This window comes from Anser cygnoides, chromosome 3, assembly GCF_040182565.1.
Source record: "Anser cygnoides isolate HZ-2024a breed goose chromosome 3, Taihu_goose_T2T_genome, whole genome shotgun sequence".
Lineage (NCBI taxonomy): Eukaryota > Metazoa > Chordata > Aves > Anseriformes > Anatidae > Anser > Anser cygnoides.
The window spans coordinates 119,042,023-119,068,018 of NC_089875.1; the positions used below are offsets into that span (position 1 = coordinate 119,042,023).

Here is a 25,996-nt window from a genome sequence, read left to right on the forward strand (position 1 = left end):
TGCAAAGGGCAGGTAAGTTTTGATCTGGTCTTAAAATGAATAAACTAAACCCTAACGGGGATAAGGATGCCCAGGTGATGCGATTCTGGAAGAAGGCAGAGAGGCATTGGTGGACACAGACCTGTGCAATGAGATCTCCCAGACTTCTCCACCGCAATTCACTACTTCCATCCTGAAAAGGCATCACACAACCTGGGGCCATAACCGCGCAGACCTCAGCTGCAGGTCTCAATAAAAGGCTGGGATGCACCTACCTCTCATGGGTCAAGTGTATGCATGACTGTGCAAGCACTCCAGACAGCACAGGAACTTACCAGCTTGCAAGTAGAACTGTGTCCATTCAAATTCTGACTTTGGGAAAACAGAAACAGGTGGTTCCAGCTCCAGGACACCTCCATCCAAATCCTTGAAAAGGGCCTTCCTCGAACCTTTGCAACTCTTTTCGGGGAACATGGTGTCTTCAGAGTTCTGTACGCTGGCAGGCAGGAGAGGTAGTGTTATTATGAGACAGACAAAAAGAAATTGTGCTGTGCTGTTATCTGCAACTTATTTACACTGAAAACAAACACTTCTGTGCATATATGCAATGCCTTGAAATTTACTAGGTGAACTCATATGCCCATGAAAAGACAGAAAATGAAAAATAAAGTAAAATGAATGAAATCTAAGCAGACTAGTCAATGTCTAGCATGTTCTGTAAAGAAATCCTGCAGCAATCTTTGTATTTTGGCATATTGGTATCCAAAAAAAAAAAAAAAGAAAGGGAAAAAAAATAAGAAAGAAAAAGAAATAAGAGAGAGAAATCTGCATGCTCTCCCACCAAATGTTGGCTGGGTTTGGACAGAGAAAATCATTTTATTTCCAGTGTAACTCCTGTCCCCAAATTTCAAGCTCCCTGGAGTTTGTTTGGGCCAGTGTGGGCTGTCATGGTCCTTGGAGCCAGCTGTTGCAGTTTGAATACCTCTGGCTCCCTCTTGGATTTCCTGATTTGAGGAACAGCAGTGATATGACCACCAGTATTCAAGTGTTATTAATTTTTGACCCATGGTAGATGAAACCTGTAGTTACTGAGTGAAGGTGAAACATGCTGGCTGCTGCCACACAGTGACCAGGAATGCCTCTGCTGCAGTGTGCAGGGCTGATATGGGACAATGGCTCCCCAGGCATTGCTCTTCACTTCCACCAGGTGATGGATTGATTTTTGTTTACAGATTGGTGTGTGCCTACATAGCATTTTGTTAAAAATCACAGGCTGCCCAGTAGTACCTGTTTGTCTTGTCCTTAGCACTGTAGTCTGAAACAGGGGGAATCCTCTACAGGGCCAGAAGATTGCACCTCCCCATGAGCAACTGAGTTTATGCAGGAGAAAACATTTAAGAAAGTAACATTCAAGTAAGGTGAAATGGCAGAAAGAATGAGAGAAGGAGCCAGCAGGGAGCACACATCCTAACTGAAGGCTTTGAGACTGCTGGGACAAACAGGGAACAGATTTAGTCAGACCACAAAGACTCCAGCTACTCAAATAAACCTATTCAGAGCCCATCCTTTCCTAGGAGATCAGCTGGTAAAGTCTGTCCACGTCTATACTATTAAATTTCCTTAGCATTTCCCTTTTAAATAGGACAGTCACATCCAAGCTACCATTTTGGAAAAGTCTTTGATCAATTCCCAGATGCGGGCCATGAATTGTTTGGGTCAATGCCAGCTAGCTAATGCCAAACCAATGACCATGCTAGAAGTTGAACAGTGCCAAAATTCCAGTTCTAATGGCCTTTGCTAGAAAAAATAACAAATAAATAAAATAAAATAAAATTAAAATTAAATAAAATAAAATAAAATTAAAATAAAATAAAATAAAATAAAATAAAATAAAATAAAATAAAATAAAATAAAATAAAATAAAATAAAATAAAATAAAATAAAATAAAATAAAATAAAATAAAATACTTCTGCTAGGAATTCAGAGAAGTTTGTTGCAGGTCAGGGAGCCAGTTAACATTTCTAGAGCAGAAGCAAATTTGAAAAAGAAATCCCATTCCCATAAGACACAATGAATAATGATTTAAGTTCTTATAAAACCTGCTTGTTGTTTTTCTCTCATATCCAGTTGTTTGGAACTGTTTGAAAAGATCACTGTCCTAATTCATGTTGCAATAAGAAACTGGATTTGGAGATTCAGTGTCATTTTGATGGTTTTGATGGTCATAAAGTGAAGTGTAGGTGAAACTTAGCTCAAAACTATGCTTGAGTTTCACCATACAGTCACACATATCTTGTAGTACTGTCTCCCAGCTAATGAGTAGCTATTTCTCTCCTTCTAATGATAAGTGGATAGGTTCAGGTCCCAAGAATAGAATTAAACCCTAGTTGTTTTTTTTGTTTTTTGTTTGTTTGTTTTTTGTTTTTGTTTTTTTAAACAAAAAAAAAAGAAAAAGGGTTTCAAAGTTAGTCCAAACTGGTACAAAGTTCTTTTTGGAGGGAATGAGAGCATATCTCAGCAAATTACATCTAATTTTCAAACGGGTTCAAACTCAACTTCTAACACCAGTATATTCTCAGGAGGAAATTATAAGTATAGTCATAAAAACTCCTGGAATAAATAAATAAATAAATAAATAAGAATTGCATATATCATTAAAGACTGGCTTCCACAAAGGGAAGTGTCTACACAGGACAGGTTTGTTGGAGAGGAACTCACCTCACCTGAGACACACACCTAGGAGAGTTAGAATGAATCACTTTCTAGATAAGCATCACTATTGAATACAAAATGAGTTGAGTGTCTTCTTCAGAGTACATGCCTAATTTTTTGATCACTAAAGTTTAGAGAGCAGAATCACTTGTTGAGGATCTTAATTGTTTTTAACTGGTCTTTGACTAAATGCTTAACACAGTTTAAGGGAGCTAGACAATTGGCCGTATTGCTCCTATTACAAAAACATAGTGAGATACAATGACTTGTACTCCAGCAAAGTCCATGGAAATATCTTCAGATTGCTACATGGATACTCTTTAATCCTGGAGAAAACTTAGAATTTCTTGAGACCAAGTTGGAAGAACACACTTAGTGACATTATGAGTGCAGCAAAGTCAAATAGGCAATGATCCATATTAAGGAAAGAGAATCACATGGACCAATGTTTCCAATCAACACTACTTGAAAGAGGCAGAGAACAGAGAAAGTTCCTCTGACAGCTGGTGCAATTCTTCAGCATCTTTCAGAAGATCCAGCATTTCAGCTGGCTAGGTCCACCAGTAGGAAAGTAAAGCACTTCATGCTCTTGCCATATTCCCTGATGTTTCTATTTCCTCTCTTGCTCTAAGGCAATGCTCACCTTCTTATCACCTTGACAGGAGATATTCATCAAGATATCCTGTCAGGGTGCTGTAGCAGAACAATGCAGCCACAGCCTGGATCCAGCAGAGCAGTTGCAAAGGTGGACTGAATAAATGCATGCAGATAATGCATGAGGAGCACTGAGAGATGTAATCTCCCTCGGAGGTTTACCAGAGCCCTAAGAAAACATTCTGTAATCCACATGCATTCATCACGTTTGAAATCACCAGCTCTTGCAGTGGGCTGCGTACTCAGCAGCTCACTAATAGCATAATATTGTGGGATGGATACAAGAGTGAAACATAACGTGAGCTGACAAGCTGGACAGGTCTCAGAAATCTACACACAAACTAACGCCCAAAGCAAAAAGCAAAAATATAGAATAAAATAAAAATTCTAGCAGAAGGCTGGAGGGGCTCTAAACATAGCAGCGTGGGACACCTCCAATTATTTTTGACTGGCAAGTGGAGTCCATGCTGGATTTCTTTTTTTTTTTTTTTTTCCACTACTTCAAGGCTTTCTTGACATAGCCTCTATGTTGTGTTCACCCATTGTAATAAATAAATTGGCATGTGGTTTCCATTGGACGTGGTATGTTTGAACTGCTACAGCCATCAGTGACTTAAGGTTACAGACGAAGCTCTCTCCCTCCCTGCTCCGTGTTTCTCCACACACAGCTGATATTCTCCCTGGGCAGGAGCAGTTCTGGCAATCATTTGACATCTCACAGCCTGCCTGGTACTGATCAACATTTCTGATGTGATCTCGCAGGCAAAAATCAAGCTCTGCTTCCCCAGCCAAAAGGACATTCCCTATCTCAGGGTTTTTTGGTGAAGGTCCTGACATTTTCTGAAGCCTGAGGCTGAAAATTCAGAGATGCTCGGGACAGAGTTTTAAGAAATAGGATATATGAACCATGTTTTGCTAGACAAACATCAGTAAGAGAAGAAATCCAAGAGGATTGGTCTGGAGATGCACCTTGACAGAATCTGAACCTCAACTCTTCAAAAATTGCCCTTAACTAACAGTTACCTTTTTTTCTTTTCTTTCTTTTTCTTTTTTTCTTTTTTTCTTTTTTTTTTTCTTTTGGATTTGAGTTTTTCTGCGCATATTTGTTTGACGTCTGAGCTTTTTCATTTTTGCCAGCCAGGAGCAGTACAAGAGAAGAGACAGATACAAAGGATGGGACTGCTCTGAACCTAGACACTCAGTCTAAACTAATTGCTTAAACTTTCAATAAGATAAATTTTATAATATAACATTATTTCATATTTTTATTTTATTATTTATAATATAAAATTATATAAAATTATAATTATATTTTTAAAGATAACATTAAGATAAATTAAGACAGCTGATAGAGAGGTGAAGATAGTGCCAGACTTACAGTTGATTTTTTTAATTTTTTTTTTCAGAAACCATTGAAAAAGGTTCTTAAAAAGCACATTACCTTGCTGGATGGAAGTAAAACTTGTCCTTCTCATTGACATGTAACATCCTCGATCTCTCCGCTGTGATAAGGGGCATGAAATGGTCAGCATTTGACATGATGCAGACATCCCTGTCTTCACTATAGCAGCTCTTTGTAAAACCAGTAAATGTGACATCTACCAGGGATTAAAAAAAGACCAAGGAACAAAAAGAAGTGAGAAAAAATGCAATAATTATATAGAGAAAAGCTCCATTCTGTGACCTTTCCTATGTGAAATCGCTGCCATATATACATGAAAATCATTTTTAAAACAGACTATTTGCTTTAACCTAGACCTTCAGTTGGCTTTAGAATACACCATACCTGAAGTTATATCTTAAATTAATATAAACCAAGACATGCACAGGAAATGCAATCAAATATAAAGTGAGAAAGAAACACAAGACAGATTGATTGATTGTATTGGAATCAGTCAGAACCAGTCTAAAGATAAGCTGCCATAGATGGTTTATTCACTTGCCAGATTTTAATATAAGATGAGCTGTGGCTGGTGACACATGGTTGGCTATGGCACTGAGATCTTCTACAGCTACAAAATCCATGCTTTGCCACAAATTTTCTGTAAGACACTGGGAAAGTCTATTTGTCATTCTCTGCCTCCTTTATTCTTCAGTAAAAAGAGCACAATGCATTTTCTTCCAAAAGTGGATAGCAGTAAGGGAAAAGGACATGAAAATCCGGGAAGTATTTAGATTCCACTACGGCAGCCAGCTAAGTTCTACTGTTATGCAAGTATTATTCTGGAAACAATAAATTTGAACCAAAGACATAGGACAGATAACTGGGAAATCTTTCTTTTGCAGTCTTTAAAAATTATGATTCCTTATGACAATAAGTCATGACTGCTTCTGTGTAGCTGCAGTCATCGTGTTCTATGCAAATTGTATAGGAAGTGTGCTATTCCTCAAACTTGGCATCTTTATTTAGCTAGAGATAACTGCTGTTCATAGAGATGCATCAAGTGGAAAAATAATTAGCACAGAAGAGGAGGTGTGTCTGAGATAAAATAAACAAATTGGCACATAATTGCACTGTAGTAGATAAAGTGAAAAATACCAAGTAATATGTATTTAACTCTATCCAACTGAAGAAGCATTCAGAAGGATTTCCCTACCATGTCCATGTCTAGGTCCAACATAATGTTCATGTCCAACTAGGTGTGAAAGACTGAAGCTTCAGCCTTGGTAAAATGAAATTAATCAAGACAGTGACAGAATAGTCTGGCCAATATAAGTGGAAGACCAACCTTTCAGCTTCATGAGTCCCAGCACTTTTGGACAATGAACAATTTTGTGCCATGGGTTTTCTGGCCTCTGGCTGGACATAGTGGTAAATGTAGGCCATAAAATCCCAACACGGCCTCTTCGGGGGTAGTATGGTGGTCGATCTCTGGAAGTTAGGTCAGCTGCCTGAGGCTTGATCCTGTCACTGATGCAGTCAAAAGTTGAGCTTGTTGCGACAATGAGAGAGTCTCTAAGTTCTAGGAATCTTTTCCCTGTGTGACACTGCTTGGCATAGAGACAATATAATACTGGCATGAGACCCACGGTGTTGTCCACCAGCACCACATTGTCCATAATGACACTGCTTCCAAGGTGGAACATCATACCATAGTCATAATTCTTGTAAGATAGAAAACCTGTGATTCTAGTGCAGGTCGGAAAACCATCTCCCCTGTACAGATGAATTCCGTGGAGATTTGAATGGGCCACATTTTCACTGCAATACTCTCCATCTAGCAAACAGTCTTGGCCCCTGATATGGAAGCCAATCCGCTCAGATCCTGCCACAGCATTGCCATAGAGGGAGACACCAACGGCAAGGTTCGCCTTTATGCCAGCAACCCAGTTTAACAAGCCCTCTGGTTGCCTGCTCAGAATAACAAGGTTCCTGATGAGAGAATGGTTTTGCCCTTCCAAATCAATGCCAGGTCCAACTGTGTTGAACACCATGTTATCATGCAACAAGATCCAGTTGCTCATGACTGCTTTGATGCCACCTCCACAGCTACCATGAATGCTGGATGACACCACCGAGGACTGTTGGGATATGTTTCTGAATTCAATGGCAGAAAGCTGAGGAGGTCCAAAGTTCAAAAATTCAATATTTGAGAGCTGAAGGACACCTGTAATGAGATAACTATAGTGAAATAGAAGCTTCCAGAACTACCTAAGAACTGCTTAAGAATAACACCTATTTAGACAGCACTCAGGCATGTAATAGCAGTCAGTCTTTGTCAGTGTATTGCCAGTACTGGCTATTTGTTTACAAATATGTAAAAAGTTATAGTAAAAAAAAAAAAAATCAGAGAACAGCACCTCCAAATGTGTTCCAAGGTTATTATGAAGTATTATTATGCTCCTGTTTCAAGAATGTCAGTCATACATCCACAGTTTGCTTAGACCTGTTGCAAAGTACATACTAATGGATACATCTGCTGTTAAACAGTTTTTTTCTTGGGCAGAACTGGTCTGTTTGATGAGGATAGGTAAATCGCTACTACCTTCAAACTCTCTCCCACTAGAATCCATAAAATGTCCCACCAGCATCCTCCCAGCGCAAGCCACATCAGACTTGATCTGTATGTTCCGTGTCAGGAGCCCAACTTCTGCCGCCAAACGGATGTGTCTACCGTCTTCTGTGTCATGGGAATGGCCTAGGGAGTTTCAAGCGACAAAATGTGATAAGTGTCTATCATACCTATAAACCAGTGCTTTGGGGAATATCCAGCCTGACAGCTTATGCACAGCATCTCTGCAGAATCTGCACTGACATTCAGGTGGGTTTTTCCTCCAGCACCATCTACGTGCATCAACACTAAAACAGAAAGGCCACCTGCCTATCAAATATTCACCATGCTCTTATATTTTACCAACATATTTTGTTTTTAGAAAAAGAAGGTGCTCAATCTTTTCCCTGCGGTGTGGAGATGCCAAATCAATGAACAGATTCACACTTCATTTTTAAAGTTATATGTGCAGGAGATATTCTTCAGTACAGATACACTACAGAGTTTATCTCCATGAATTCTTGTTAGAATCAGACCAATGACAGCATTAAAAAGCAATTTCCTACAGATATCTGGTTGCAGGTATTTCCTAAAACAAAGTCTTTCTAAATGAGTCCTTTGAGAGAGCCTATGCAGGTATCTAGCCTGGAATTCACCTTTGGTGACTTTCAGTATCTCCAGATTTAATTCAGTTATCCAAAATACTTTTATGTACAATGGAGAGAAAGAGGCAATTCTCAAGTGTAATTCATTATCTATTTTATAAACCTGCTTAAATGGGAGAATAAAATATAAACAAGCAGTACGTATTTTTCTGCTTTGACACATATCTTGTGTGTGAACATTTACTTTACACATCTACTTTTGCCTAGGTGAATCTCAGCATTTGTGTTGCTCTTAATTCTTCTATCAGTCCCCTTTTTTTTTTTGGTTATGATGTCTAATAACTATAGCAGTACTCGATAATGCATGTAGTCATTTCACCTCAGGATATACTTTATATACCTACCTTAGTGAAATAAATAAGCTAAGAATTGTCCTCCGGCCATGAGACCAACTGGAAAGTTTCCTCCCTCCGTCCACGAAAAGAAAGGCCATGCCCTAACTACTGAAAACAGGGCCTAGACATCTTTGAACTGCATTTTTTGCAAAAACACAATTGTCATATGAAACTGCCATGGAGGCTACTGTCAAGTAGAAATACGGATGACAGTAGAACACAGCACAGTCCCAAGTGACGCTTAATTTAATGGAGTAGCTGTAACCACTTAAAACACAATATTTCTGAACCTTTTCATTGATCATACTTGCTTCTCTAGCTATTAGCTCAAACAAAGACTAAATTTAAAAATAACACCTTAAAAATCCTGGGTTTAAGGCCTCAGAATTTGATCTATTTTTACTACTTAGAGAGTAATAATTTTACCTCGTAGGCTAAAATAAAATTAAATAAATTATTAACAGTGCATCTCTTTTTCCAGTTAAATATAGACCTCATATAATTTACACAGTGAGTGAGTAGAGCTATGATAAGTGAAGTAATAAAGGTATCTCTCTGTGATCATAATACACAGATTTTATATCTATTTATGTATTAGGTAATAAATACATTAGTTTCATGTCACAATCACATTTTTTACTTGACTCTCCAAGAATATTATGTTTTGCAATATGAAAAAGGGCAATTTTGTGAATTTTTCAGTTTTTGACACACCACAAAAATAGTGTAAATGATTTAAAAATATATTTTTCCTCTAAACTTTTAGTTATTTTCTCTCTGTGTTAACTAGTTCTAACTAACACATGAAGCACCCGTAAGTTTTTCAAAAGTATTCAGCACTGGTTTGTCTCTCTTTCAAGATGTTCTTGTTAGAATCAGATGTTCAGTGCACTTTTTACCATCAGTTTTGCGGTATCAAGACAGCAAGAAAAAAAGCACGCAGAGAAATAAATATGTATCAATAAAGTAAAACTGATCTTGGTGAGATCTGAGACAGAAGGTCCATGCTTCAGAAGAAAACTCTCAAACAGAAAGACATGTTTCTTACCAATATGCCTGTGCAGAAGGCGTTCATGGAGTGTTATGCTACGACCATTGACTTCTTTAAGTGTAACTACTTCAGCTTGATGAGCTTCATAGGAGGAAGAGCTGATAACAATATCTCCGCCAGGACTCCAGTCCACTTCATCCTCCACCAAAAGCCTGTAATGCCAAGATATTAAATCAATTTTATTGCATTATGAATTATGCTCACAGATTTCCTAAAAAATGAACAACAGTTTTGCCAAGGCAGATCTCAAAAAGAATCTGCAGGGTATGCTCTAGGAAAAATGCTTTAAGGCTTGCTGCATCCAAAAATGAATGCCTGAAATATGTAGGATGAAATTCATCCTGAAATGCTTGCTTTATACCACTGGTTAGCAAGGTATCCAATATTGATACAGGGCTCAAGTATGTTTCCTAGCAAATATGTGTCAGACCATTTTCAGTGACAGGGGTATCCTACTTGGTTTCCATCTACAGGTCTGAAAAAAAACACATTTTTGTAGGTTCTATTTGCCAAGGATATGTACATTTTGCACATATCCCAGGCCAGTCGGAACAGTACTAGACACCTGTATCTAGAACACATATTTTTCTCCTCCTAACTTTAAACAGATTACTTGCTCTCTGAATGCTGAAAGTCATCTCTAGACCTAGACACCAAAATGTAGGTGTCCATCTGTAGGTGTGTTCATGTGCACTACTAGCAATTACGCTTCCACTGTAGTTGATAAAGACCCAATCAGTACAGCCAATAACAGGTGAAAGGTGATCCAGCTTTCTCTGTATTGGACACACAGAGCAGCATTTTGATTGCCTAAACATGAGCAACCTGTTGCTAATTGAGCTGTCCCAAGATATCTAAGAACTAGGGTGGCAGACTTGACAGGACTTGCTCATGGAGCATTCCTGAAGGGACAGATGGAAGCCATGGAAGGGACTCAAAGGCATCTCAGATGAGCTCAAAGGTACCAGATGAGTCTTTAATAGAGAAAATAAAAGCACTTAATGAAAGCAAAACTGATAATGATCTATACATATATATTTGATAAATACCCAAAGGGTACTATTATACAATGACCAGTGCTGGCCAGGTGATGAGCTATACTCAGCTAATTGCTGATATAACAGACCACTGAAAGAATTCAGAGAATTTTGCATGACTCATCGTGCAGTCAGATGTGATAGAAGTATAGAGAGAAAGGAAAGTCCTAGTGGGATGTAATTAGCAAGCTATGTTGCCAAGTTTTCTTGATGTCTCTTCTCACAGGCATTTTCAAAGATGAGTAGGCTCAAGATGAGTACTTCCAGTTTTCTGCACCTGTGAACACTCAATAGAGAAGTCTTTTGTGCTTGGAGGTAGCATTGGACAGCTTCTGAAAGGGCAGGAAAGTGTTAGTTTGACTTCGAGCTACGTATTTTTAAAGGATAAATTCACTGGAAAGGAGGAAGCAAAACAAAGCAGAGTAACAAGAATAGTGGCATATGTATAAAGTTTTTGACGGTTCACATGCAACACGTATTATGAGCTGAATCTTAAGTCCAGCCCCAGACATACAGTCCAATTCTAATTTAACTCTTCTGGACCCAAACTTAACTCTTGACTCTTGCATTTCAAACAAGCTTAATATGAGGAATCAGTAAGCAAGAGAAAGTATGGTTTGCATGATACACCGTCAAAATGCTCATCTGCTGAAATATTAATATAGCTTTTCACTGCAAGTGAAAAAAAGTATTTCTTTTTGAAAGCGTAAATACTTCCCTGACTCATGTGCTGACTCACATTGGAAAATATATGCAACAACTTCCCTCAGTCAATAGAAGAGCCACTTTCTTCAGCTATTCTAGGACTGACTTGCCTATTTCCTGTATCTAACCACATTAACTCTTAACTGGTTAATAGTATTAGTAGGTTCTGAAAAAATAAATAAATCTATGGCCAAGATTTTTCATAATAAATAGTTTCCTCTCCTCTCCTCTCCTCTCCTCTCCTCTCCTCTCCTCTCCTCTCCTCTCCTCTCCTCTCCTCTCCTCTCCTCTCCTCTCCTCTCCTCTCCTCTCCTCTCCTCTCCTCTCCTCTCCTCTCCTCTCCTCTCCTCTCCCCTCCCCTCCTCTCCTCTCCCCTCCCCTCCCCTCCTCTCTTCTTCATTAAAGATTATTTCTTCATTAAACAATTAATTTTTAAACACTCCAGTCTGTGAGAGCTAACAACAAACAAATCCTACTTCTGAGGTGTGTGTCCTGTTGTCCATCCTTACAATGAGTTTAAACTAATTCCTTGCCTAAATGCCAATATTTCGCCTCTACCTAGGTGAGATCTCTTCCAATTAGTTTTTCTTAGGCCTAACTATTAGATTTTTTTCTTTGAATATATGTATTTCAGTTTAAAATGAAGCATTTTGAAGAGTTACAGCAAAAGGTGATGAAAATTTCATGTAAGACAGAGTCCAGAATTAGAGCTCCAGAGAGAGAGGTACATGCCCATGCTACACGGGCTAACAGTGGTCAGGGCACTTACAGAAGAGATCCCTATACAGACGTTCACATATTCAGGTCAAAAGTTTGAACTTCAAGATGTAGCCAACCTAACAAGCAGCTGTGGTAACTCTACTTTACCTGCCTTAGGAGGTGGTTTTGACTAAGCCTTCAGACTGAAGTCATGGGTAAGGGCTCATGTAGTCTGCTGGAGGAGCTGTAAAAGGTTATGGAGGGGCAGCAACAGGGGAGAGAGAAGGTAGGAATTGAAACTGTTTCTGCTAAGTGTTAAGTGAAAATGTGTCTATACCTTGAAAGTTTCGCATCCCAGACAAATACTCTTTAGGCAGTGCAGGCAACCTTACGTTCTCTGAGCCAATTAATTATTTATACAGAAAAGATTGATTCTAATAGCAGAAATTAGGATGTTTACTGCAGACACCACTTATTAAAGTACTGATCAAAGATGTTGAAGATCATGGTTCATATCCCATTTTTGCCTAATTCAGAGATGAAATTTGAATGTAGGTCTCAAACCAAAATGAACATCCTAATCACCAAGGTATCAGTCATTTTGGAATCTTCCAAAAAGAAAGAGGAAGAGAGAGGGAGGCAGGGAAGAAGGGAAGGAGAGAGAAAAGAAGGATGGAAAGACAGAAGGAAGCAAGGGAGGAAGGACAGGAAAGAAGAAAATCTTTGCTTCATTATTCTTTAGAACTGAATCTAAAAATAGTATAATTTTCTTGCATGATATAATATAGTTGTTCTTCTACCTAGACATAAACAGTACCTGTCAGAAAGGAAAAGAGTAATATTAGTATAAGTCATTAGAATGGGAGCCCAAACTTTGTATTTGGAGTCATATTTGAGCAAAATACCACCTTTCATTGCCAGGAGCAACGTTACTTCCGAGATGTGTCCAAGACTTCCCAGGATAAGCACTATAAATTTGCACCTTTCCATAAACCCCTGAGAAAAACAGAAGCAGGAGAGCAAAAATTAGGGCAGAGAAAGTCTTGAGATGAACTGAATAAGAAATGTATTGATACCTCTCTATATATTAAAACATGTTTCTATATTTTATGAAAAGTGTAAGAACAATACATAACTTCCACTTGAAATAGAAAGTGAAGTATGAAAAATTCTGATATTATGCACTGAAATTTTTTGTTTCAATTCACAGTCCAATCAATTTAAAATTTGTTCTGCATCTCTAATTCTAACCCCTTTACTTCAGATGAGTTGTGCTTCAAGTGTTTGAAAGCCCAAAGCCCCCATTTAATTGCTTGGGCTAATGTCCTGCTTGGACAACTTTTTCCATGACATATTGTGTCACTGTAGTCCAAAAGCAGACTGTGGCCAGTATTGATAACCCATCTTGGATTATCTCACAAAGAAAGATGTTAAGAATAACTCCCATATCTTGCATTCAATATGGTTTAAGAGGAGAGGATGGGCAGTGAAGTCTTATTTGATCCATGATAGCATGCTAAACTGCAGCAGTGTATCTATTGGCTGTTTTAGCCCCTCCAATGATGCCCTAAAATGATAAAAAGTCAAATTGTTAGCAACAGTTAGGCTTCGTCTTTTAAGTAATTTAGAGCTAAGAAAAAACACCCTCAGAATCCATTTCCTCTGTCAATGAAGTTTCTGTGTTGCCTTCCAAACATTCCACTTAGTTATTTACTAGATGTTTGTAATTTGCTGAAGTGAAACAGTTTCTCAGTGTTGCTATCATACACAAATTGTGGGGTTTGATTGTTTGTTTTCCCCTGAATTGCAGTAATATTCTACAAATCTAGATCCTGGCAATTTCTGTTGACAACTAAGTCTTGCAATACTTTAGTATTGTTTAAAATATGTAAAACAGAAAAAATAACTTTTCTTTAACTCTCATCATCTGAGGAGATCTAAAATTTAAACATGAACCTTCTTCTGTCAATCCTATGGATCCAAATGTTTGGAAGTATTTAAATGTGTGTATTTAGATCCAGCCAGTAGCTCTTGGATGTAATTCATCTCACTTAAGTCATGAATTTAAAAATAAACAATGTGAGTTTACACTTATCAGCCTAGGATGAAAACTTTCAGGGTAATTTGTTTTATTCTAAGAGAGATCAAAGATAAGTGAGACAAAACACCATCTTCCAGCACACACTTCTCTCCACTCCGTAAGGTCATTTTAATTTGTTGACAACTACCCTTTACAAATCTCAAACCTCAAACCTAACAACTGACAGGTCAAGACCAAATCCTCATGCATATGTATGACTCCTTTTAAGTCGTCTCTCGTTTCTCATGTAAGTACCTCAGAACCTGACATCTTGTTGCTTATTTGCCTAAACAAAATCTCCACAGAAACTCTAGGAATGGACTTAGTAAAAGTTAACAGGTTTAGCTCAAAAAATGTGTACCTTTCTTAGATGTTTTTTTCTGCAGAAAAATTATACCAAACTATTGCCTAAGATTTGTATCCCATAAAAAATTAAACCCGTGTCTCATACCAATACTCCCTGGATGGACATTTATTTCCTCCAGACGATCACAGTAAATCCCTTCAGATGCCCGAAGAAGGATCAGTAGCTTTAAATCCCGCTCTAGAGGGTGTTGAAAATAACCTGAAATAAAGAGAAAACAGCAACAACTGACACAGAGGTATTGGTGGTATCGGTGATGCTGAAATGGCCCTCCCTCTTACCTCATGGAAACGGTCCCCATGCACTTTGCTCCATGCCGTAGGTCCCTCTTAAAGCTGAGTTGAATACTGTGAATGCCAGCAGTGGCTCAGTGTGGAAGTATTTCACCTACACCCCTTAACTTAGCTCCAGGCTCTCCTTGGAGTCAACAGAGAGAAAGAAAAGTTCCTTCATTCGGTGACTCACACACATCTTATACGGCCTGCCTTGCCGCCTGGAAGTGACTGCCTCTCCATTGACTTTGAAGGTAGCCTAGAGAGACTGCTCCAAACTCAGACATTCCAGTTAAGTGCCTAAATTAGGAGGGAAGGGGGATGTGCCCTAAATCCAAATTTAGAGTCCCAGAAGGGTTTGCCCAAGGTCATTCAACGAGTGTGTAAAATGACAGGAGGTTCTCATTCATTCTGCTAATCACTGAACAAGCATTTCCTTTCTCCATCCATCTTTGCCTTTCTGCTCAGTTACATTTTCACCTGTTCCCAGATAACTGTTCCCATTCTGCTGCCAGGATGGGTAAAACAGTCTTTCAAACCAATAAAAGATTTTACTAGAGCACGGGAAAAGAAAATGCCCAAGAAGTTTTGGGGTGTGTGATGTTGCTCTTATCTTGTGATAAGTCTGTACAGTAAACTGTATTCCAACTGTGACTTCATTTATTTCACCAAGGGTAGTTTACAGTTTCAGAAGAAAATGGCCCAGCACTAAACAGATACTAGTGAGGAAAAAGTAGGACAGTTTTTGCCCTGGAGAAATGTATGCGGAGTCCAGTAAAAGAGTTCAGCATTCCTTTAAAATTAGAGATTAAATCAATTATGCAACAGAAAACTGCAGCAGATGTAGAACTAAAAAATATATACATATCTGCACAAAATTAGCTGGCCTGTCATGTTCTTTTAATATTTAAAAATTACTAGTTTGGAAAAGAGAGCTGATTTTATATCCTAAAGAAATATTCCTCTTTAAGAGCATTTTTAGTTAAGTGAAATCAAGAAATAAATTCATTGTTCCCCACCACCATCTGACTGCTATCTGTGGGTATTTAAATTCTCTGTACAGCTTTTAAATGGATAAAAGACCAAGAGTACAAGATTTGCATGCTCCCCATCTAATACATCTCATACCAGTGAGTTCATTTTTTCTATGGGGACATGGAGGGAATTCAATCTTACAGCATCCATCACCCATTTTTGGCTTTCTGGCTTTGACTTTCTTGCTTAAACTCCCATAACCAAATGCTAGTTTCAGAAAAGAAAACTTAGCGACAAGCACATTTACCACTGATGCACTAGGTTAAACAAATATCCAGCTAGAACTGCAGAAGAATTACGTTGACATTTGTGTCTATTTTTGTACTCAGAGTGATTGTTTTCCTGCTTCACCCTCACAGCAAGTTGTGATTTAAAATACTAAGCCTGAAGATATCTTCCCCAGTCCTCAGGTCAACCTTACCCCCTGGGATGAAGTGATCAGCTACACCAGTGACCCAAAAAAGACTCAACAAAAATATTTAGAGAACTTTATATTGAAGTTACAAAGTTATTCACAAATACCTTTTCCTATGACAATGATGTCCCTTTAAACTGGGGGAATATTATTATCATTATGAATTACTATTCATGTTATTATTGGTGTTATTATTTTACTGCTGGTTACAAAGCCTTTAATATTTCTTCTACTTAAGTCAATTTAAAAAAAGCTATGTGATATATCCAACTCAGCTCAATTTTAAAACAATTTTTAAGTAGGCTTCCAGGCTTAACAGTCACAGAGATTTGTTTGGAAATGTGAATTCTAAATTCTTGGCTTGGAAATTATGACTCCTTAAAAAGAGGTACATGTACACTTAGCAAAAATTTGTGATTTTTTAATCCTAAAAAGCATGGCATTTTATAGAATGTTGCCCTTGTTAAAATCTCTCTCTCTCTCTCAAATCAGAGTGAGAAACAAAGCAGCTAACATAAAACTATTCATAATAGCTCATTACCATATTAAACCTTAGAAAAGAAATCCCAAAAGGAGAAGAAAATATTCATAGAAATTTTCCATTGCCTGGAAACTGAAAATAGTGTATCACACAAAAGACCACAGGAGATACCTATGATTAGAAAAAACAGACTTGTTTTAAGTAAATTTAGAACAAAAATAATCCTAATACTTATTTCCATTAATTGCTCAATTGTTTTAAGTCAGTGAATTTAAGAACTTGCATACAAGTGCTGCAAAAGAGTTAGCTCAGAAACTCATTGAACTACTAAAATGGATTTTTCAGTAAGTTTGGATCGCTCATGATGTCTCAAAGAACTTGAAGGAACCTAATATTGTGCCAATATTCCAAACAAAGATAAAAGAACCCCAGGTAATTACAGCCCTGTCAACTCAACACTGATTCTAGAGGAAAAATAAATAAAAATGGAAAGTCCAACTCCGAACACAATTAATAAATCATTAAAGGTGGATGATATAATTAATGCCAATCAACATGGTTTTATAGAAAATAGGTCCTGTGAAACTTCCTTGTTATCACATTCTAATGAAATTACAGGTTGACTTGATAAAGCTAATAGTTTTGATATGACATAATCGGCTTCTCCAAGGCATTTGACTTAGTAGCACAAGACTTTCTGATTAACAACCTACACAGGTATGACAAGAACATGGCATGTTAATTTCCAGGCTGACTGATAGGCATAGGGGCTGTAACTCCAGAAGGTCAGTCTTGCAAGCCTTGCGGTACATGATGTTTTATCAATGACCTAAACATGTCTCAAAATATTGAAAGATAAATTGCCACAAATGGATAAAAAGATAAAGAGAAGTGCCAGCCAATACAGAAATAATTTGGAAGTGAAGAATATAGGGGAGAAAGTGAAGAATGTTCAAAATATAATAAAATGGGTCTTGAAAAGGTAATGATATCTATGTAAATGAATGAAGAGTGAAAGAAAACTAGGGAAAATAAAGATAATTCAAAAAAATGAGTAAGGCCAGAGAGATGTACTTTAGCTTAATCTAAGTAGAGTCCAAAAGAATGGCTCATGAAAATGAAGATATGGAAATGGTAGCTACCTCAGCTTACTCAAAGGAAAATCCAAAACAGATAATACACAATAGTTATTGGACCAGATAACTTTCATTACCATATGAAATAACTGTCATATGAAATCACAGCTTTTGTAATAAGCAGTTTTGGTAAAACTACCAAGTTGCTATAAACAAAGGACTCACCATCTCTGCTGCACACATGTGAAGGATCTGGGTTTAAGTGCCTGTCTTTGAACTCTGGATGTTAAAACTTCAAGTCACTTGTCCCACTTTATTGTGATGAACAAGCCTTCCATAAAATCACATCAAACTCTCAAATTACCCATCCTGCACATGAGACGCACAGCAATGGATCCCATTTCATATTCCTACTACAAGTAGGTTTACCAATTTGATGAACGGCCTGGTTCATCATAAGGTGAGAAGATAAAGCATAGCTGGCAGAGATGTAGGAAAAAGGTAATTGTGACCAGCTGCTGCCAGAAGTGTCTGGTGAGATGTGCAGAAAAGGTTAGGAGGGAATAATGTCTGCATGTGCTGAAAGCTGTTCTCAGACACGCATATTTTTGCAGCTGGGTTACTTGGAATTTGAAGGGTTTGCTCATCTGTTGATTTGACACGTATGTGCCAGCCTGGGCAGAGCTCCTGAGCAGCAGTTTGTTCACTCCATATACCTCAGGCACTTCAGTGCAAGACAGAAGTCAATCTGTTGGTGCATAGGAGCTGAGCTGTCTTCTCAGAGGTAGTCGGTCATTGCAACAGTTTGCCCTAGGAGGTGGTGGCGTCACCGTCCCTGGGGGTGTTCAAGGAAAGGTTGGACGTGGTGCTTAGGGACATGGTTTAGTGGTGACATTGGTGGTAGGGGGATGGTTGGACCAGGTGATCTTGGAGGGCTTTTCCAACCTTAATGAGTCACTGCACAGCTGCTGTGTGCCTTCACTGTCTCTCTGATGTCTGATGTCACATCAAATGGCCTCACTGCAGGTGTGTGAACTTCTGTGAGGGGTGTCTAAACTGAGGTTCTTCAAGTGAGTATTGGCAATACACAGTGCAAAAATAAACACGTGACAATCCCATGTATAAGAAGTAACTTATACTGCTGATAAAGTCACCACAGTTTATCTACTTTCCTGAAGAAGTGTGAAGCCCTACTGCCTGGACTGAGACACAGTTCTGTTAGCACAACCTCTGGAGAAGGTTAAAACCCACTATATGAAAATAGGAAAAAAAATTATTATTATTTTTATTATATTAATAATTAAGGGAGAACAGAGGGCTGTATTTTTTCTACCCAGATTTTCACTTACTGGACTGCAGTCTGGATCTAGTTTTCTGTTGGGTTTCAAAAGCATTTTCCAATGTTTTCATATTTCACTTTGATTCCAGATGTTCTTCCTGACAGTTTTTGGTGCATTTCTTTTTTTTCTTCTTTTTTTCCATAGCAAATCCTATTCATCTCTTTCTTAGAATAGTGGGTGTTTCCTCCCTTCTAACCTTTCTTTTATTTACAATATAACATGCTACAACAGCTGTTGCTTGTAAGAACAAGGAAGTCTCTGAGATAAGATTCCCTCCCTTTCATTGGTAAATAGACTTTGATAAGTATCTTGCCGTGACCACCTCCAGTATAAGCTCTGTATTTTCTGAATCCCAAACCTCTTGGACTCTTACCTGCTTAGCTATTTTGAAAATTGTGTTGTGTAGTCACCAGAAAGTAGGAAGGGTTTTTACTCATGGTCAGTGCATAGCTAGTCACATAGTGTTGTAGTTATCTTTCCCCATCTGTTCCTTCCAGTGTCCAGACTACAGCCTGCAAAGCAGCTGTAAACAGGGAGGCATCACACTGTTGCCTCTTATAGATGATGCTTCCAAACAAAAGAAAGAGATAAGAGACAGACAGATGTGGAGCTGGAGAGCTGGAGCCAGCAGCAAGAAGTGAGAGATGTTTGTCCAAGGAATGTGAGACACGTAGGATGAGATTCAGCTGCCTAGATATGGATGCTTAATGCCATCTGAGAGCCCTAGCCTCCTCCAAATCTACTACGTGAGAATGACAAATATGATCAATGAGAGAACAGTGCCTTTTCAAGCAGAAGCTGGAAGCCAGCTTCACTTGTGTGCCTTAAGTGATCCAAAGTCTCCATATTTAGGCGACTGAACAATGTTCCCAAGGAGATTCATATAACTGCATTTTAGTTTCTTCATGTAGGTGAATCCTGGTTCTCTGGGTATCTGAGATCAGACAATCCAGCTTAGACTGTAATTTGTTCTAGTTCATTGTATTGGGCAGTCCAACTGGAACACCCAGCTCACATCCTGAAGTCCACATGCAACGCCTAAATGTTAGTGCCCTAAGCACGTAAAACAAATTCCTTCCCTAGATGGTACTATCAGTTTGAAGAAACCAATGGCTTGGAAAGGGCAAAGACCAAACAGATGGAAGCTGAGAATTGAAGGAGATACAGATGGTGCAAGGAACTTTTCAAAACCCTTGTGTTATCTGGGACGAAAAAGTGACTACAAGATGGTACTCCAATCTCGCAACTAAAGAATATGGGACTCAGACAACTAAGGTATTAGAGAACTTGGAGGAATTCTGTGGCAAGACTCATTTGTGCCTCAGTTGTCATTATAAGGCTGAGCATTAATCATCGTTAGCACATGGTCATCTCACGAAGCACAGCGATTTACTCTTTGGGAATTTAGTTTTTGGGTTCTTACTAGTTCTAAAAAAAAATAAAAACAAATAAATAAATAAAAAAGTGGAGTGAATCTTTTGGAGTTCTTGTTCCACAAGCTCGATAAGAAACATCAGAAATGTCTGGGGTTTCATCTCCAGACAATCAAGCCATGAGCTAATGATGACCTTAGGCTTCTTGCTTCAAATGACTGACAAGACTGACAAGCAGCCATCACAAAATATCAAAAAAAAAAAAACAAAAAAAAAAAACAGGAACGTGACATGTTGAGACTGAAAAGAGAAATCCTATCTGGATAATTACTTAGCGGGTTCTACTATAAAAAGCAAAAATAGCCTGCCAGCACTGCCAGCAAAGAATGGCTGAGTGTAGCCAAGACCAGGATGAGTCCAACAGATCAACTTGTGCAAAACGAACTTCAGCATTTTCTGCAAACTTATCAGGAGCTGAGGGCTTTTTTCAGCAGTGGAAAAGAACACTTTCCATGCATACTGTCCATGGTTTTTTGCTGACATGGGTTGAAATGAATACAACCGTCTTAGCACCGATCCAAAAAAGAACCTTTGGGATATTGAGCTCAGCATTTCCTTTTTTCTTCTGACACTGGTGTGCTGAGGATATTTAGCAAATCACTTAATCTCTCTGCACCTCAATCCCTCCTGCTATAAACTGGAAAAATATGTAATTGTTTTAAGGCATGGCAATGCAGGAAGATGTAAATAAATGTTGCTTCTAAAATGTAATTGCAAATATCACCATCAGATCAACCTGGGTCTAACAACGCTGAAGGACCAGGATCACCCAGAAAAAATACGTTGTGGATAGACCCAAACATTTCTTCTGAGTTGTCTGAGGGCTCTGACAGAGGTTTTGCAATCCTTTTCAGAGCATTAGTCAACTCATATCTCCCTGTGATTCTGTTGATCATAATTCACACTGACCGCAGATTATGCCATATGTTGAAGAAATGATGACAGACCCTCCAAGATCAAAGGTGTCCCAACAGTTTTGATCTCCCAGCTTTGACTGTATTTTCTCATCCCAGTTTCACTGCAAATAACTGTTTAAATAAAATTAATTAGGATCTGGCTGGTGCTTCAAAAACCCAATTTTTATGCTGATTTTTTTTCTTTGTTATGTATTTCTGACGCCAATGAGTTCCCATGTGCTTGTAGTCATGTTTTAACCATCTGACTTCTTTATTTTTACCTGAAAATAATATGCCAAGTGCTCTTAAGGGTACCCAAAGTAAAAGCAAAGATTTGTTTCTCGAACTTATCAACATTCTCTAGCTGTTCAGGTGAAAAAATACTCAAGCTCTGCCAGAAAGTCTTTGTTTGGCCCAGGCCACTGGATTTGCAACAATGACGTGTGATCAAAGACTGCTATGCTGAAAACAGGGCATGGAGATGTTACACAACAGAGAAGACCTGGGGATTTGGATCACATGATGTCAACCTCAGATCCTGCTCAGACAATGTTGAATGTTGATGTCCACATCTATTAAATCTGTTTACTAAACTGTCTCATTATCTATTTTGTGTCAGGATTTCTTTAGGGTGTGGTAGAATTGGACAGATGGGCTTCAGAACCTTCCTTCAGGCATGGAACAGTCAGGATTGGACAGATGGGCTCCAAGAAGCTACCTTTAGGCCTTGAACACATGGGAAGAGAAAGAGGAAGGGAAAAAAAATGTTCAGTCCCAGTCTCATAGGCAAACATAGAGGCCAATATAAAATGCGGGAAACTTGCAGAGTTTCTACGCACCTATCATCTTCACAGCTCAAACTAGAGCAAGGGTTTCTCTCCAGAAGATGCTGGACCACGATTCAACAGCTGCAAATACCTGTTTGGCTTTTAATATCATGACTACTCACAAATATGCTGGAGGGGAGTTCAGGCAGCAAAGTGCCTCAATGTTTTTTAATAAGTGTTTTTAGCAGTGAACACATGCTTTTTCTTAAAACCAATAAGAAACCACATTTAAACTACAAAAGAGTGTAAGTAAGAAATGACTGAGACTCTTTTAAGTGTATAGATATATTAACCTCGCAGATTAAGCTTTCAAACTTTTTATTTTTCTTCTTTTTTTTTTCCGAAGGAAAACATAAGCCAGCAAAATAACTCTTTTGGCCAGTGCGGTATTAACTAAACAGTCCCTTGAGATTAACAACAAACAAATATTGGAGCTAGCTTCCTTGGGGTGATTACACAAACAAATTCTCCTTTTAAAGTTCATGAAACCAATCTTGAGAAAGGTCAGACAGTGATCAACCATGTGATCCCTGCGTCCTAAGGATTTCTGTAAGTAAATACAATGCCTGGCTTTAGGAACCTCAATATTTAAAGGGAATTATATGAGTAATTACTTTTGTGCAGAAAAACACTGACCTGTCCACTCTAAATAATGTGGAACAGCCCCAGTGACACTGGGGACACTGAAAGCACTAGAAGTAGGGGCAGGGTAGCACCTCCCTGAAGTCCTGGTACTCACGTGTACAGTAGGATGAGAGGAACAAATGCTCTGAGTCCAGATGTGCCAAATTTACACCACACTGGAATTTCCAGGCACTTGGGGGATTTTCCATCATTTTACCTGCATTGGCTTTAAATACCTTTGTGCCACAAATTGGCCTCGCTACTTCCCACAGTCACGGGGCACTGCTTGAACACAGAATAAGGTAGATCCTGCCCTGAAGAATTACTGTCTTACAAAGCAGCCCCATGTGCAGTAGGGAGGACTTTTACATAGACCAGATGAAATTTCAGCCACCACCTCCTCCATGAAAGCAGGAGGAGTTTTGACTTCAGTAGAGCGAGGACTGCAGTAGTTGCAATATGTTGTTATTAAATGAACAGGTAATTAGCTCCAGCAGATAATCATTGTGTGGTTAATGTGAATTCTGAGTGTCCACATTGCAGGCACCCAGGTAGTTGTGCTGCATTAGGATGGCAGCATGTTTCTATAGCACAACACAGTCTTCCTTCCTTCTTTCTTTGTCTATGGCTTCTTTCTATTGTCTATTTCTTGCTTTCTTTGAGAACAGAAATAAACCCCAGGCGTCCAGAAGACAGGCTACTCACTTACCCACTTTCAGCGTACCTCCCACCACCACAATACAAGCTGCATTCAGGACATTGCTGGCATTGGTGGGGAACTCGAGAGTCCCCAGGATGTAGAGACCTCTCAGAGGGGGAAGATCTGTGTCCACCAGGATGGTTCGGTCTGAGAAACAAAGCAGACAATTATTTAGAACAATGACATGGAGATGGAGAAGCTTGAAAGGTTTGTTGTGCTTGAGTTTAGCTTTCTTTAAATCTTTTTTCTTTCTGTGTGTGTGTGTGTAAAACTACTGGAGCAGGGCTTGGATATTTGTGCAGCATCCACAGCCAGAGCTTCATCTACATCTGAGGCTCTGTGGCATGAGTGTAATCTTATAAATGAACGATAACATAAAATTTATAATGATATTGTTGCATGCTTAAGTCTCATCAAATGTCACTTGAACATTAAGAATGAATATAAAAGGCAGCAAGTTGGAGACATGCCATTCTCACTGGGTGAGCCTTGCACTGTTTATGAAAATAAACCTTGATCACCTAATACGATGAAAGAGGAATAAGTTAAGCTGTCCAGACAGTATTTTTCCCTCATGAAACTGCAGAGAACAAGAATGAAGGAAGTGAAAAGATGCTGCATTCCCTATTAATTATTTGGTTAACAGAAACCAGGGGAAGCACCATTCCCTCAGCTCCTTGAGGACAAAGCAAGAAGCATGAGTCACTTCTGACCTCATTTCCAGACTCCTTGATCCCTGCTTTGACCAAGCCGACACTAAAAGTACACTACAGCACTGGATATTACCAGAGATCAATTTATGATTTCCTATGCCAGCTCATCTCTGAAATGCAGTTAAGGTAATTTCGGACTGTTGTTGATCGAGCGTAATGACAGCATCACTGCTGCCTCCTAAAGATCCAAGCTCACAGCCTGTGAGCCATCCAAATACCACTTAAGCTTTCCAAGTAGGGCATGAATAAGGACTTAAACACTGCATCGTTTAGAGGTAGCCCACCACACAGAGGTGAATTCCACCCTCAGGGCACATCTAATGTTCTTTAATTTTACTGGGAGCTTTTCAGTTGATTGCACTGGAAAGCAGTTCAGACCCCTAAATCATGGTGTTCATCTCCTTTCATTACCAACAAGAGTAACGGCTTCCTGATATGATGCATCTCTGAGACAGTGGATGCCCCTGGAAGAAGAGGGCATCATTCAGGGTCTTTCTGTGGAGTAGAAGTCCTGTTTAGGACCTAATTGTGGCTTTCACAGAGATAGCTTGCAGAAAATGATAATTTTCAATGAGAAATTTTCAACAGAATGGCAGCTGCCAAATCCTACCCTACAAATCAAAGTCACTGTCGCTTTCCTTGATACAGTATATAGTTATTGTGAGGCACAGATACACAAGGCAGGAGGGATTAAGGAACATGCATTTTCCAATGGGCTTTAGCAAAACAGAGAGAACGGGCCCCCTGAAACACTTTTGGTGTGGAACATAGGAACTGACATGCAATATCTTGAGAATTGGATCAGCTGTTTCATGGTTTTCTTCTGTCTATAGCCATTAGCAACTGCTTTGGACAAAGACACAAATGATCATGCATTAGGAAGCACAGGGAAAGTCTTCTCCTCAAAACGTGTAATTAGAGGTTGACTCAAGCTATTTAATATGAAGGTTTAACCCTTCTAAGCCCCTGTCTGCAGGAAACATAATCAAAAACTACATAAATTAGACTCAGGAGGGGTCTGGAAAAAATATGAGTAGGCTGTCTTAATATTAGCATTTCCTAAATCTTTGGGTTTGCATCACTGAAGTGTCACAGCTGTGTGTGGAGGGGAAACTACTGCATAGTGGGGACCTGGGTCTGCTTACAGGTTTGCTTGTCTCTTCTCCACACATGGTCCTACTCTGTCCCTGTAACTCAGTCTTCCCACCTCTTCCTTTCCCATTTTTTTCTCTTTCTCTCAAGCTATCTTCACCCTCTATTCTCAAGGACTATGCCAAGAACTGCAGCAATCCATGGTGACTCAGAACACCCCATCTCAAAAGAAATTCCCTGCATCCTTGGGCTGAAGCATCTTTCAAGCATGCAAAATTTTCACAGCAGTCAGATGTAATAAGTCTCTACAGAGCAAGCACATTTTGATTTGTTTTGTTTGGTTTCCCCCTAAATCCGATACTGTTAGTACTTGATATATTTTCACAGGCATGAAGAAGCTCCCATCTATAATCTCTTTACAGGACAGGTGGAGTCCTATGCCCTGCAGAGCTGAGAAGGGGAGGCACAGTATGTGAGGATATGAAACAGAGAGAAGAGAATGAGGGGGAAGATGTTGTTAAAATGATATCTTTCAGACAGAAAGGGGAATCTAGTTTGTGAAATCACAGCTCAAGAATGTGGCAAAAAGCTGCAGTTGACAAAGGCCGTAAGTATATTCATCAAACACAGGCTGAAACATTTTTACAAGGAAAAGAAGAAGTGCTCCTAGGCATACCATTTATATGTCAAGTTTCAGTCTAGAACAGATATTTTTGCTGAGTTGCACATCTTTCTAAAAAGGGTTTTATAAAGGAAATGCTGACTGCTCTGTAACTGTAGCATCATGTATGTGAGCCTTGAAACACAGTCATGTGAAA

General features: G+C 38.9%; 1 protein-coding gene across 1 annotated transcript in view; it reads right to left on the reverse strand.

Annotated features, from left to right (window-relative positions):
- Positions 1 to 25,996, reverse strand: part of PKHD1 (PKHD1 ciliary IPT domain containing fibrocystin/polyductin) — a 256,426-nt gene that overhangs the window by 68,017 nt on the left and 162,413 nt on the right. Inside the window, exons 51-58 of the mRNA XM_066993217.1 lie at positions 23,383 to 23,520; positions 14,362 to 14,475; positions 12,739 to 12,826; positions 9,387 to 9,541; positions 7,333 to 7,485; positions 6,076 to 6,954; positions 4,788 to 4,944; positions 315 to 475 (exon numbers count right to left, since the gene is read on the reverse strand). Coding sequence (XP_066849318.1) covers positions 315 to 475; positions 4,788 to 4,944; positions 6,076 to 6,954; positions 7,333 to 7,485; positions 9,387 to 9,541; positions 12,739 to 12,826; positions 14,362 to 14,475; positions 23,383 to 23,520 — 1,845 coding nt within the window. The remainder of the gene's footprint in view (positions 1 to 314; positions 476 to 4,787; positions 4,945 to 6,075; positions 6,955 to 7,332; positions 7,486 to 9,386; positions 9,542 to 12,738; positions 12,827 to 14,361; positions 14,476 to 23,382; positions 23,521 to 25,996) is intronic.